Source organism: Balaenoptera borealis, assembly GCF_965194805.1.
Source record: "Balaenoptera borealis genome assembly, chromosome: 15".
NCBI classification, from domain to species: Eukaryota; Metazoa; Chordata; class Mammalia; order Artiodactyla; family Balaenopteridae; genus Balaenoptera; species Balaenoptera borealis.
This window is the reverse complement of record NC_138871.1, coordinates 55,926,075-55,941,806: the sequence shown is the minus strand read 5'-3', so window position 1 is coordinate 55,941,806 and position 15,732 is coordinate 55,926,075. Positions and strand designations below refer to the sequence as shown.

The 15,732-nt window shown below is 36.8% G+C and overlaps 1 protein-coding gene across 4 annotated transcripts in view; it reads left to right on the top strand.

Moving 5' to 3' along the window:
- PLEKHH2 (pleckstrin homology, MyTH4 and FERM domain containing H2) overlaps positions 1 to 11,816 on the top strand; it is a 123,086-nt gene extending 111,270 nt beyond the window's left edge. For 3 of the 4 annotated variants that reach the window (XM_082357989.1, XM_082357990.1, XM_082357988.1), the window contains 5 exons: positions 4,638 to 4,783; positions 5,854 to 5,983; positions 6,763 to 6,849; positions 8,925 to 9,062; positions 10,319 to 11,816. In XM_082357989.1, the coding sequence (XP_082214115.1) occupies positions 4,638 to 4,783; positions 5,854 to 5,983; positions 6,763 to 6,849; positions 8,925 to 9,062; positions 10,319 to 10,498 (681 nt within the window). In that variant the 3' untranslated portion in view covers positions 10,499 to 11,816. Of the gene's footprint in view, positions 1 to 4,637; positions 4,784 to 5,853; positions 5,984 to 6,762; positions 6,850 to 8,924; positions 9,063 to 10,318 lie in introns of those variants that run through there. The other variant, XR_014235098.1, reaches the window with a different exon arrangement.
- The last annotated feature ends 3,916 nt before the right edge of the window (positions 11,817 to 15,732 follow it).

Sequence of the window (15,732 nt, the reverse complement as noted above, 5' to 3'; positions counted from 1 at the left end):
TTAAAATGGAAGTGTTATTTGTCTCTCATATGGAGAGTGTTGGGGCCCAGGGCAGTGTGCCCCCAAATATGCCTCAGTGGCATATTGATTATTTTTAATTAAAGTTACTTGAGAAACAGCTGGTGAAAAAAAATGATATATATTTAAAAAAACACTCTGACCTCCCTCTTTTCCCCTAAAAGCAGGAAATAAATCTCCCATGTGAAAGTATCCTCCCTCTACCAGGAGGATAAAAAGCATCCTTGTCAACAGAGTTAGGGAATTCAAGGCTAAGAAAGCTGTATAAACAAACTTTGTTGCTTCTTCACTAATCTGCTATCCCAAGCACAAACCCCTTTGTTTTGTTAAATCTTCATAAATAATTGTTTCTTTGTCTAAAAATGATGTATAAACAGCCTGCTTTGGTCATTTCAGGGGTCCCATTTCTATGAGACCTCTGTGCGTTCAATTGGTTTTTTTTCTCCTGTTAATCTGTCTTGTGTCAGTTTAATTATTAGACCAGCTAGAAGAACTCTAGAGGGGTGCAGGGGCGGGAGGAATCTGCCCCTCCCAGCGAGAGATAGGCGTGCTGGCGCCTCTACAGGCATTAGGGGCATGCGCTTTATCCTGCCCTCCGTTCTGCTGTCATCTTCACGGTCCTGGAGGTCTGCCAGAGCTCTAGCCATTACATCAGTGTTCCAGGCATCATAATGGAGGAAGGACTGAAGAAGGGCATGCCCTCCTGCTTTTGAGAAACTTCCCAGCAGTTACACAGAACGCTTCTATTTATGTTTCTCTGTCAAAACTTAAGTCACACAACCTTGCCAACCTACAAGAGAGACTGGAGAATGTGGTCTTAGCTGGGCAGCAATGAGCCCAGCTAAATTCAAGGTTTTTATTATTCAGAAAGAAGGAGAGAATGGTCATAAGAGACAACCCACAGTCTCTACCCCATCTGGGTCTCTGCACAGGTTAATTAAGGGAAAATGATGTGTCATTGGCTTAGATTCCCCAGGGTTTTCAGTCTTCTCACTCTACATACCATCCCAGGACATCTTACTCATTCTCTTATCTACCATCTGTGCTGATGATTCCCAAATCTTTTCTCTCCAGCTCATATTTCTTTCACGGGCTCCTTAAATTCAACATATCGGGAACTAATCATCTTCCCTTCTTTTCCTTCACATTTTGCATATTCACTGCCTCCATTCAGTCTGCCAAGCAAGCTTCAAATCCAGGAATCATCACTGACTCTGCCCTCCCTGTCTCCCTTTCCCCCAGTTAAAATGTGCCCTGCCCATTTTAACTCTGTTCCCTCCTCTCCATGCTGACTACCATTGCTATGGTTCAGACCATCGTCACATCCTGCCTGCTCTCCTGCATCAGGCTTCTAACTAATGTGTTTTTCTCTGGTCTGGTCCCACACACACTTCTATCCTCCATGCAGAATCTAGAGAGATTGTTCCAATTACCTATTGCTACTTAGCAAATGACTCCAAGACTCGGCTCAGAAGAACAATTTGGGCAGAGATGTATAAGGGCAGCTTGTCTCTGCTTCATATGACATCAGCTGGCATAGCTTGTAGACTGGTTGTGACTCTATAGCTGAGGGCTGGAATCATCTGAAGACTCATTCACTCGCACGTCTTGTGGCTGATGCCAGCTCTTACTTGGAACTTCTGCTGGGGAATGTCAGCCGGAAGACCTACTCGTGGCCTCTTAAAGTGGTTGCTTGTGCTCCTCACAGAATGGTGGTGGGGTGGCAAGAGCTGTCCCAGAAGAGACAAGATGTGGAAGCTGCCATTTTCTAAGGTCTGGGCCTAGAAACTGCCGTGGTGGTTTGTCAGGTAGCAGTAATATACAGTGACTGGAATGGAGATACAGCAAAAATGTGAATATAGCTGTGTCATTCTCTTTACATGGAGGGACTGTCATGATCTAAACTCTGCCTGCCTCTCCAGCCTTATCTTTTAATACTCTCTACCTTGAACTTTATGGTCCTGAGTTGTATATGATTCACTTATTCTTACCTCTTAAACTTTACTTGTCTCCTCTGCTTGGAACACCTCTACTCCCATGCCTCTACCTGTTAACTTCAGCTTATCCTTTAATTTTCATCTTAGGGGTCACTCATTCCAGGAAAACCTTCTTGAATTCTGCCTGGATGGGTTAAATGTTCCTCTTGGGGTTTCTGTAATGCCCTGCACGTATCTATTACTGTCCTGACCCCAGTGGTTTATTATTAGTTATTTGTTTCTGCTTTGCACCACTGACTGGGGCCTTCCTGAGAGCAAGGGCTCTCTCTGTTCATCTTTGTATCTAGCACAGTGCCTTACACACAGTCCATTCTCCATAAATGTTCTTGGATGAATGACTAGTTGATAATTTAGTTTACTTTCATAACAATTTTATGGTCATCCAGACTTTAAAGCGTTTAGTGCTACACTGAGTGTTCCCTTTTTGCAAGTGATAAAAAGCTGAAGAAATGAGAACTAGGTCACATTTTTTCTTGGTGATAGGATTAGGAATGATTTCCTATCACATGCCATTCTAGGCTTTGGTTCTCTAAAGGCACAGATGCTCTGTTAAAATCATTCTTATTTTTGCTAAAATTTAAGTTCATCTTCTTACTTTTTAATTTTGTGGGGAAAGCTTCTCCAAGAAAAATTATCATATCCTTTGGAGATACACACTTCTAATATTTTTTAGATGAATTTTCGGAAGGGGTAGAGAGGTAAAACCATACACCTAGAAAATTCTGAGCATATTACTAACTAAAAAGTATAATTTCTCCATCTACAAAAGGAAAATTAAATAATACCTCTGGTCTCTTCCTCAGAGTAGTTTTTGTGAAGATAAATGAAATATGCCAAGGAAATCTGAGCTCTGTAGAAGAAAATAGTTATTTCTGTTGTAGATTTGCTTATCTCTAGGTCCTTGTTGATATTCTCTGTCTTAATCAGGAAATTCTTGGAGCTGATGTTCTGATTGCTGTACATGGTGTCTGGTAAGGGGTCATGTTGATGTGAGGCATATTGGGGATTATCTGAGTTGATTCTCCAAACATTTGCAGTTGATTCTCCAAACATTTATTGTGCTCATTCTGTGCCACACAGTATGTCAGGAGCCAGAGAGGGAGACCCTGAGCTTGAATATCCCACTACAGGGTTCCCTAACAGCCAAGCTTGCCTTAAATGGCCTCTATGTTTGTAACTATTGTTTGTCCAACTGCTATATCCTTAGAGGTTAAATCCTGGTCTAAGGGTTCACAGCTAGCTGTGCTTAGTACTGCCTGGTGATAGGTGGGGACAATGAAAAGCTTGCTCTGGGGGAAGGATTTCGATGTATTTGAAGAGCAGATGGACAACTTTTATTTGGTGTGAGGAAATTAAGATGATTCCTGACTAGATAAGAGATGCGGGTGAAAAAACTGAACAGCAAAGCCAAGCCAAGAAACCATCAAGTAAGGGACCAGGTCAAGGAAACTAGAAAGTCATAAGAATAGGCTGTAAGGGCAAAGCTCAGCTGAGGAATTTAGACAGTAGCTGGTCAGATTAAGAACTAGATAAGGGAAGTTACAGGGGTCAGAATCTCAGAGGCTGGTTGTGCTAACAGCTTACTTGGAGGCAGAGGGCCCTTTTGAGATGGAGACCCAGGGCTTTCTGTAAGACCATCCCAGTCTTGATGGAACCCTCCATCTGCTTGCTGGGGAGTACTCTAGGTAAGGATGTGGATATTCAGTATGTCCCCCACCCCATCTCACCTGTTGAGCCCTCTTTGGTACCCTATACAAAGCATTTAACACAGATTATCACAAGTATTTATTTATTCTTCAGTCTCCCCTACTAGACAGTAAACTCTTTGAGGATAGGAACTATGTTCAACTTTTTTCTTTCTCATATAAATTAGCACAGTGCCCAGCATATAACAGGGACTCAGTGTAGGTTTGGGTGAATTAATGGGTGGGAGAGTAGATGGAGAGATGGATGGGTGAGTGGTTGGATGGGTTGGTAGAGGATGGCATCTGTGTAGCCTGTTAATGGAAGTAAGGATTGAACATTGTTTCATTCAGGGAAAAGGGGGAATGAAGGGCTTTATTTCCAGAAATGACAGAATAATAGATTGAGGGGATGAATACAGTAACATTTATGGAGAAAATCTAGGAAGAAAGTAATGAGAAAATAGTACTTGCTCCCATGATGTTCAGTAGAGATCCTGAAAAAGTCCAAGTAATACTTTTTAAAGATTTTTCATAGCTTTATAACTTTTTAATTTTTCACTTCTAACTTCTATTTTGCCTTACTATTATCAACCAAAATGGTACCTTAAAAATGAAAAATTATCTGGTGCTGTTACAGGCAATGGTAGAGTAAGTGACCTTTAGCAAATACTACCAGATATTAACCTAGAGTGATTAATGTAGAAATGAAACTGGAATGTTTAAATTATAGATTTTTTTCATAATTAGACTTCAAATGAAATTTAAATTTAAATAATAGTATTTATATATGATTATAAATTCCATAATCACACAATCATGACAAATAGATTTATATATTGTATGTTATAAAGAATGTTTAGAAAAAAAAAAGCGAATTTTCTTTCTTAAAATTCTTTTTTAATATCCTGTATTTTCTCTTTTTTGGGTTTCCACTTAGGTGGAGATTGGAGATTTTGAAAGACCTTTTTCTACTCCAGCAGGGCATGTTACTAATCATTGCAAAGCAAATCAAACTATAAAACAACTCATCGAGAAATTTTATCCTAAAAGGTATAGAGATGACTCTTCTGAAGAACAGTTAAGGTAAAGAACTATTTGTAACTCTTGAAAAGTCAGATGCACACTAGTTTTTCAGTGACATTTTTCTGTTCAAATTTTAAAGATGAAAAAAATTGTACATAACAATTTTCTCAGGATTTTTAAAATACTGTTGAATACCAAGAGATTATAGTTCTTTTTATTTAAGATGTGCCTAGAAACTGTAGTATCTAGATTTAAACTTTTTTTAATGAGAAAAAAATCTACCTTAATTTAGAAGATCTACTTTTCATTTGACCTTATTCATTCTTGTCCAAATTAATCGTGCTAATAAAGAAAAGGAAAAAATTGGCTAATAAGGTGTTTAATTTTATGAAGTGTTTACCAAAAAATTTTTATCTCTTAGGGTATTCCATTATAAACAAATTGGAATAAAAATAAACTATCTTCTTATGCAAGATTTTTTTATTATAATATAAAATTTTAATTAAACTGAACTAATTTGGAGTTTTGATTTTTGAGACCATATAAAGAAAAGCTGTAGATTCAAAATAGAGGCAAATCCAATTCACCATGAATTTTTCCAAAACAGAAACATTTGAGCTCAGTCTGTTGTCTGTATAGAATAAGTGGTTGCCTTCGTGCTTTTGTTTAAGAGGTTTCCCCTGCAGCCAGCATCTCTCCAAACCAGGAGTGGTAGCACCTAAAATTCCACTGTTGGGGATTCATTCTTCAGTCTTGACTTCTTGTACTTTTCTTTAAAAATGAAAGTTATTCCCATGAGAAATTACCTTTTTAACTAATTTATGCGAAGGTTTGATGTTAGCTTATCAGATTTTAAAATTTTACCTGAAGGGGGTGGGGAGCGGGGAACTTAGGTCATACATACTGAGAGCACTAACCGTACGAGAATTTGGTGGAAGGAATGCTACAAAAAGGACAAGGGGTAGACAGTGGTGAGATGGGACTCACAAAACAACAGCTTCACCTAGGTTGTGAGTATGTCTCCCGGTGGTGCTTAGGATCGGCTCAAGGAGAGCTTTATCTTGGGAGGATGATACACTGTTTATGTGCTTTTGTTCTGTGTTTTTGTTTTTGTTCTTTTCTTTTTTTAGGCAGCTTTGCCAGCGACTGTCAACCAGATGGATGGCCCTCCGGGGACACAGTGCTGCTGATTGTGTGCGAATCTATTTGACAGTAGCCAGGAAGTGGCCATTCTTTGGTGCCAAATTGTTTCTTGCAAAAGTAAGAAAGAATGGGGGGCTATTCAGTTCAGTAAAATATAAAGTGATAACCTGAGTAACCCCAGGTTTAGTACATTTGGCTTTTTAAAAGAACATAAGGAAATTTCCAACAATTTAAAGAAAACCATGAAGGGACACTAAGGAAAGGGCAGGAAAGCCATCAGCGTCTCTGTCTTTTCCCTTCCGTTCCACTTCCCCGTACCGTAAATCATTTCTTACACTCTGTAGGCTTAATCATTAGACTGAAGGCAACAGCTGAACTCTGCTTTCTTCTCTTTATTCATTCATCCATTCACTCATTTACTCTCTCACTCATTTGCTCATTCATTTAGTATTTATGAATTCTGTTTGCCAAACTTTGAGCTAAGCTCTAGGGATACATAAGCCCATGGTTTCAGATAGATTGTACTCACACTTCCAGGAACTCACAACCAGTATTGCAATAGGTCTGGAAACAACTACTGTGTGGAGAATATGGTTAAGGGTGACATGAACAGAGTGATGCAGGAACACTGAAGAAAGAGAGATGAAACCTGCTGGGGGTTAGATTAAGAGGCCTGTCCAAATGCACACGTTAATAAATGGCAGATCTGGGTGTCAAACCCAGGTCTGCTAATTCACTCCTCTTTCCATTATACCACACTGCCTGCTCCCCAGGTGAGATTTTAAATAATAAGATGTTGTTGTGTTATTGCAAATGCTGCATTGCATTTACACTGAAAAATATTTCTGTAATTTTGCTTAGCATTTATTATGTAATGTATTTTCACCTCTTCATAGCCCATAACCCCATCATCACTTGGAAGTACTTTCATGTGGCTGGCTATACACGAGGATGGTTTAAGCATCTTAGAATACAACTCCATGGTAAGATTAAATCCTTAAGTTCTGCATTGAGTCAACTATTTCCATTGCTCAGTGTACTGTAAACAGAAGGTAATGATATCTTAATCGGACTTTTCTCATACACAGAAAACACTCTGCCTAATACTATATAATGAATAGTCATTTTACAACTATAACTATGGTTACAATTTAATCTTTTAAATCGAGATTAGACAGGTTATATATTGTGTATGACAAAAATATTAAGATACCATGACTAAATTGCAATCATGGTTGTATTTGTAAAATGACTGTTCATTTATTGTGTTCGGAAGATTGCTTCCTGTGTAAAATGAAACTGTTGAAGATAACATTAAGGTAGAAACTTTAGTTACCAAAGTTTTAAGTTCAGTTTCACGAAGCCTTCTATAACAATTTCTATACTATCCCATAATATCAATTACCAGTTCATTTGTACAGACAGTATCTTAGAGCTTTTTACATGATTAAATATAAAGTCAAACTGTGATTTCTATTTATTCATTTATTTATCTGAAATTTTTTATCATATTTTATATGTATCAGAGTACTTTTTAAATTTTTGTTCTTTTTTTTTTTTTTTTAACCTGGTAGGCAAGGATTGCTAAATTCACCTGGTAGGTGTAGTGGGCTCTCCTACTTGTGGCTATAGTCAGGATCACTGAGAATTTCTTGGAAAAGAGGTTATCCTTTAGTGTTATAGTAAATGTTTCTCCTTATAATTGCTGAAAAACTTTTTTGAAGGCGTTTATGTTTCCTGAATGCCTTTTAGTTCTTGAATAGATAATCTGAAGATAGATTATATAAAGTTAGTGACTTAAAGTCAACAGAAATAGTACACGACTATTGAGTTACCTTAGCTAAGTAAACCAGTTCCTAGATCCAGCGAGATGGACATGCAGGTCAGGAAGTAGACATTGCCAGCCTGCAGCACTAGAGGTGTTCAGTGCTAGGATGGTCTGCTCAGAATCTTGCAAGCTAATCATTAGATACGCAGATTCCTTTCCTTTTAGTCTGTACATCTTTGACTTATAATTTTTAAATTGTTTTAGTAACACATTGGGAAAAAATATTTGCTGCATGTATGATGAAGGGTTGGTATCCTTTATGAATGTGGATGTCTTATCAAACAGTAAGGAAATGATGAACACACCAATAGACAAATGGGCTGAGGCAACTCACAGAAGAAATACTAATGTTCAATAAATGTATTTTTAAATGTTAATCTCACCATCAATCAAATAAGTTCAGTTTAATACAGTGAGATTCTACTTTTCACCAATCAGATTGGCAGAGCTTCAAAAGAATGATGATATCCTGTGTTAGCAAGACTGTAATGCTGGGAATGTAAATGGGTATAACCTTTTTGAGTTTGGAAAGATTTACTTTTTTGAGATAGCAATTTCAGCTGTTGAGGTTTATAACCAAAGAAATAATTAGGCTATGTGTATTATGAAATATGTCCCAAAATATTCATTGGAGTATTGTTTAAGATAGTAACAAATAAAAAAAACTTAAATATTCTTCAATAGGAGATTAGTTAAATAATGTCTATGTGACTATAAAATCCAAATAAATGTCTATAAAATCATTTAAAATGTTATACAAGTACATTTGTTGTCATGGAAGGATGTTCATAACATGTTAAGTTAAAAGAAGCAGAATGTTAAAAAAGAAGTAGTATGCATGATACTGTTTATGTTTACATATATCAAAGTTTATATATCAGGGTGAACTATACGGATTTGCCAATATTTGACCTTTTTTTACCTTAAAAAGCATCAGTTTCATATGGTTCAACCAGATAGATAGATAGATAGATAGATAGACAGACAGACAGACAGACAGACAGAAATCTTAAGGACAAATACAGTGTAAATGCTATGTAAATAGTTGCTGGTGCGCGGCAAGTTCAGGTTTTGCTTTTTGGAACTTTATGGAATTTTAAAAACATATTTTCCATCTGCAGTTGGTTGACCACATCATCATTTTAATGGAGATACATGTTATTAATCATCTCTCATCTTTCTTTGAAAATAAAGATTGTATAACATACTTACTTTTATTTCTCTTTGAAGAGGTTAATAATCAGCTATGTGTACAAGAGTCTAATGACCTTTGGAGGTTATCAAGATGATTTTATGATAGTCATTAACAATGCACATTCAAAGGACAAACCAACAGAGAAATTACTTTTTGCCATGGCAAAACCCAAGGTGAGTAGAAGGCTTTGTGCTAACTTTTTTATGCTAGTTTTTTTCATACTAAAACATGTATTGTGCAAAGAGTAAGTTCCTCATGGGAAAACAGACTACTTACAATCAAACAACCATTGGTCCAAATTCTGGCTTACCTCATCTTTCTAAACCTTGGTTTCTTCATCTAAAAAATGGTATGATGCTATGGTGCTACCTTTTTTTTTTCTGGATTAAGAATAAAATGAAGGAATTGTAAAGTATTTATAGCCCAGTGCCTGGTATACAGAAAGTTCAAAATAAGTGGTCCTGGCATAAGTTGTTATTGTCAGGTACTTTATACACATTACCTTATTTACTTGGAGTAATTCACTTTATAGACTCATTAGTGAGAAGAGTGAGGTTTTAAAATTAAGGCATACTTGTTTCTTTATTATTTTTAGCAAACTGTGTAGTTTTAATGTCTCTAAGTAAAAGCAATAAATAAAAGGGCTGCATTCTAACATGTAACTCTGATTTTAGGAAAAAGAATGAGAAATTAATTTTTCTAAGACTTTGTCTTAAAATTCTCAACTAAAAGAGACTACTTTTTTAGAATTTGAAACTTTAAAAAATGGCATATATGTTTCTTAAATCTATACTTAAGTGAAGTCAGATAGTAAGTGTAGAAGATCATGGCACACTCAGTGCTTTAGTTTAAAGAGTTGATATAATACACTGAATTTCTTATTCATGTATTCACAAATGTGGCTTTAGGATAACTGGTAGAATTGTACTACTGTCACATTTTCTAATATTGCCACTAAATTTGATTTTTTTTTTTTCAAGTATCACTTTCTGCTGGTTTAAGGAATGGGAAAATAGGTCAGTGTCTTGATGGTGCTGAACATGTAAGTACAGTTGACTCTTGAACAACATGGGTATGAACTGCACGGGTCCACTTACGCATGGATTTTTTTTCAGTAGTAAATACTACATTACTACACAATCCATGATTGGTTGAATCCATGGATGTAGAACCGCGGATACAGAGGAACCGTGGCTACAGAGGGGCACTGTAAAGTTATGCACGGATTTTTGACTGCTTAGAGTGTTGGGGCCCCTAACCCCTGTGTTGTTCAAGGATCAACTGTACTGTGCTGCTTGATCTGGTTAAAAGGGAAATCTGGTAGCCCGGGCACTTGCAGATGGAGACCACCCATGGCCAACCCTTCACTCTCTGTTGGAAGTGATGAGAACTTCTCAGGAGAATAACAATTCCATTTTTCTTGTTTTAGATTCTTGAAATCACTCTTTTGATTGCCAGCTACATAAACAACTTCTATCAGCAGAAGGCAGTTCACCACCTGTCTGCTCCAGCGCTGCTCTCAGCTCAGACCCAGGGTCCTCAAGCCAGGGTGATGGGAAGCCAGCCCCTTCTGTCAAGCAGACCAACCAAAGGCCCCACTTTACTCTGAAAGCTCAGGGGCCTGAACATTCACTCCCTGTCCTCTAACCAATGGCTGCATCAGCTCCAAATAAGTTCATTTACATCCTGGCAGCATGGCACACACACAGTAGTAGTCCATTCTTTAAAAATAATGAGGGTTACTCTCTTTCATTTGATTCATAAATATTCAAATGAATGCTAGTAATAAGACCTAAACACAGATTTTCCCACGTGCTGATTTTCTCTTAGCTTAACTGGGTTAGAATTTGTCATTTTTTCCCATCACCTTCTCCTTTGCCATCAGACACATCAAGGCTTTTTTCTCTTTTTTAAAAAAATATTCTAACAATCTTTAGAAAGTGAGATTCAAGGGAGTTTTTCCAAACTCTCATTTGGCAAACCAGTTGATTATTTGGAAATGCTCATTGCCAAAAAATTAAGTACTGTAATTAAATGTGCTTTTAATTAATGAGATGGTGTTTAGAAAGAAGTAGAGTATACAGTTTAAGAAACAGCTGCAGGGTGGTGTTGAAGGGTAAATTTTAGAGCAAGTGCAGTGTCTTTTGGCCCTATGAATCATTGTGTGAGAAAACAGGAGCTAGGTAACCAGAACTTCCTATGTGGTTTTAGAAAGTGTACCCTGTCACCTTTTCAGATCACTGGAGTGTAAAACTTAAAATGAGACAGTGATTCCTGACATTCTTTGGCTGTCAACATAACCCAAGTTCTCTGGGATATTGCCCACATTTCATTGCATTGGTGCTGGGCCATCTTGACCTTGCTTTGTTAAGTAATAATATCTATGAAAACAAAGACCATTCTTAAAGCTTTGCCTCATACAGTCCTCTTTGATTATAGTTTGAAAATAAATTCCCAAAAAATATTTTTTTAAAAAGAAAGAGAAAGTAACTCTTCTGTCAAAGGAGGTAAATTTTAGTTGAAAGAGTCTAGAAACGTATTACTTTACTAGGTTACATAAGTGGTCAGTACTTTCCGGTTTGTGTCCAAATAAAGTACTTATTATTCATGATAAAAATGAAACTGTGATAAGACATGAAAATTATATTGCAAAAATGTTTAATTGAAATAGTAATCATGAGTATACTTAATTTTATTTATGTGTAGGATATTTTATATTTATATTTTGGATGTATATTTATCACTCTGTGTATGGTATTTTTTTAACCAATTGGAAAAAAAAAGTTAGCTGCTGAATTAATTTGTTGGCAGAGCCTTCATGTTTTCTTTTTTGCTGCTTTCTCCCTATGGCAATGTACTGTTCTCACAGTAAGCCTTTTAAAAATGTTCCATCCCATGTTAGCATCCTTCGAAAGGACAGAGCCAAGAAATATACTGATCAAGTAAGATTTTGCTTTATTGGTAGTGACAAAGGTAAAAAAAAACCCATAGAAATAGATTGCCGTTTACTATTTCTCCTAAATCTTTTGAACCACAACCACTCACTGGGTAAGCAAATTAATTTTTGAGAATAAATTGGTTACCAGTCTGAGATGACTCTCAGGAGCCTTTTGGCTGGGATACAGTAGTTTCTGAGTTCCCAGAAAACCATGTAATAATCATTAGTTGGTGAGCCACAGGCTTGGCAGAGCTGTTACATATGTGTGAGGACTTTATTCTCAGGCAATAGTTAGTTCACCATCTGGTAAGCCCCCCCAAAATCTAATTTAAACAAGTAGTGAAGGCTTAGCTTAAATGGTAGTACCCTAGACTTGGCATTTATTTTTGATAGAGCAGAGATAAAATATTTTGATGGAAAGAAATCAATTTTCTGTAACTGATGATGTGAAAATTTTATTTTCTGGGAAATTACTTTCATATAGCCATTTAAAAAATTCAAAGTATGTTATTATGATTGGTTACAAGAGAATAATGTTACATGTTTAATTGTAATATTTGTCTCCTATCATTTTCTTCCCTTTCAATCATAATAAATGATTTACAAAACCCATTTCAAGCATTATCTTTTGAATAATCTTCAAGAAATACCTAATGTTTTCATTGTCAAAGCTGAGGTGTACTACTATTGAAAATGGTAGTTATTACCTCCTTCTCTTGCACTCATGCTTTGTCTTCTGTGTTGCTTTGTTTTATCCATATAAAAGGAAGCTGTTTTGGCAAATTGTAAGTTTCATATGTATGTATGCATATTGACAGATATACAATATGTATAAATCATGGGGTTCTCCCATGATTTCATAATAAGCTCCTTATGGGTAAGTTGATTGGACTGTGTCTAAAATTTTATTTTAAATGCTCTAGATTTCTGTGTGTGTCCTTAAAGTCAAATACTGCCATAGCTTAGAAATGAATTTAACTCTCAATTTACAAGAAAAGTTAGTCACAACTTATAAAGTATTTGCTTGAAAAATGTGTTTATCAGTGGTTGTTTGGACGTTTTTTCCATAGGAAAAAATTACATGGTAGTCAGGTTCCTGTAACAATACTTGTAACCCATAATTGTACTGAAATATAATCCTGAAGAATTAACCACCATGGATAACCATATTTCTCTAGAAAAAGGCTTTAAGTGGTCCTGAGATGCCAAGAACACATTTCACCCATCCACCCACCTCCTAGCTGTCATGGAATTTGGACTTCACTGCAGAGTCTCTGGGCTGATTGCAGGGGAGCAAAAGTTTTGGGAATGTGGGGAGTGAGGAAGCAAAAGTAAGTAGCAGGACTAATAAGGTGGAGAAGCTTTTCTGCTAACTGGTTCATGCAGGGACCGCATCTCCTCTCACATTTCCCCCTATTCTCTTTTTCCTAAAGGAAGAAAGGGATTTTATTGCTACAAGAGTACTTCATTTAGCAGGAAATACGCCAATTTCCTCCAGAGAGGGAATGAGTTGATTTTCCTAATTCTTGTTTGAAAAATTCCAGAAAAGGACTCTGACTGGTCCAACTCATGTTAGGTGTTTAACCTCAAACACTCATAATAGTAGAATGCTTAAGTAAATTATTAAAAATCTATATAGTGGAACCTTATGCAGCCATCAAAGCTATGTTTATTATGGGTTTTTAAAAAATTGATATGGGAAAATACATGTTAAAATCAGAATGTTAACAAACTTTACAGTAAAATCTCAACTCTGTGAGAAAAAAGATTGGAATAAAATACATCAACATGTTTAATAGTTGTTACTCCTGGTATTTGCTTATTATACCCTCTTAGTTTTTTCTCTATACTATTTTTTTCTACAATAAGCTTATGTAACTTTGAAAACAAGGAAAAAATATAAAAACTCTCACTTTCTGGGCTATTGTCAATAGCCTCCGTATGGACTTCTAGACTCCAAAGCATCCCTCACATAGCTGCAAAAAATTATCTCATTGAAACAGGTCTAGTCATGGCACACCCCTGTTTGAAATCTTATTTGGTCTCTCATCACCAACACAGTAAAATCCAGACTGCAATATCCTTCACTGTAGCTCAACCTACCTGTCCAGTTTGCTCTCCCACCTTAGCCCCACCAGGCACTTTATATGCTTCCACCCCAGACTATTCACAGGTCCCCAAATACACTCTGCACACACCTTTATCCTTCTGCATTGTTGCTCATTTCATCCAGCAAGCAGCAAAAAACTGTCTCCTCCTCCATCACCACCATTGAAATCTGTGAGTCTTCTTGGGCTGATTCAGAAGAGGAACTCAAATCTTTGTATATTTTACCTTGAGAACAATTTTCATCTACCCAGGAAAGTCACTTTCTTCGTCCAAGTATGAAGCCTCAGGAGGCATAAGGGTAGAAAAGGGAACTCACCTGCTTAATCAGATCAAGGTGAATCAACTGAAGCACTCCTGAATCAGTGCTGGTGATTAGGGCCCAGGCAGATAACCTTCACCTTCCTGGTTACCAGGCTCCCTCCTTCAACCACATATCCCAGTTACCCAAATCATTATACTTTAAAATGCTAGTACTGTGCCTAGTCCACAGAAAACACCTGGCAAAATGTTAGCTGCCATTATTGTCCATATCAATAGGGCTTCCCAACTAACATGCAAAGGGGTTCTAAAGTTCCAGAACCCAAATCATTGGCGATTCATTACAATTTGTCCCACATCAGTTTGTGAGTTTATAGGCAATGCTGATTCAATGATGGATGTATCAGCCTCACTTGCTACCATCCTTTCTCCATTGAACTTCCCTCCATTACTTCCCTTCCTATGTGCAACTGTAGTCTTCTATGTCTCTAAAATGCACCTACGTGTTGGGAGAATTTTGTCCCCAAAGATTTTATCTGAAGTGAATGCCTTTTATTTCCTATGAACCATCTGCTTCATTTCCTTGTGTTTCTTTCTTCAAAGTTGTTGATCAGCAGCTTACCTCACCATAATAACAAGTATTAAGCACTTATAATGTTTCAGACACACATAAGTTATGTTTCACATGTATTTATCTCATTTAAAACTCATAATTTCCCCTTGCTTTACAGGATCGGAAACTAAGGCTCAGAGAAATTGAGTTATTTTCCATTGTGGCAATGTGTCAACTTAGCTAGTGTGGCTGAGTCCCGACTTCGATCTAAGTTTGTCTTATTCCAAAGCCCACATTCTTGAACATTACAACATAGAGACTAAGCCAAATGGCAGAACAGTAGAGGAACAGTTTCTCCTTCACTCAATCAGCTCATCTTGGGCTAGAGAGCATGGGTCAGCATTCAAAACAGATCAAGTACTGTCACTGCCATGAATGTTTCACCAACTCCTTGAGGCATAATTAGTCACTTGTTCTAATATAAATTGTTTGTACCTCTCTGCAATAGCTTATATCTCTGGCTTCCTTTGGGTTATTATAATTAGTTGTGTATGTCATATAGTAATGATTTTTTTATTGATTTGGAGATAAAGTAAATGAAGTGTTAGGGAGATGCATTTGCTTTATTAACTTATTAATAAATGATGTGCTATTGCATAAAACCTGAAACAACCAAACAAGCAGAAAGTTGGAAAATACTAAAATCGTAAATATTCTTTGCCTCTAGTAAATCACTAGAAAACAGCTCAGGAGATTGTTTCGTTCTCCATTCCCAATTCACTGCTACTGGGGAGAGAAAAGTAATTGAAGAGAGAGAGACCCCTGGCATATAAATAGTCGGTACTCAGTAGAATACTTTTTTAATAGAAGAACACTTCCAGCCCAGAGTTTTTAGGTCCCAGATTTATTACCACTTGTCGCCTCTCTCTCCCACCCTAACGGATAAAGCTGAGAGGCGCGAAAAGAACGCCGAAAACTACATTTC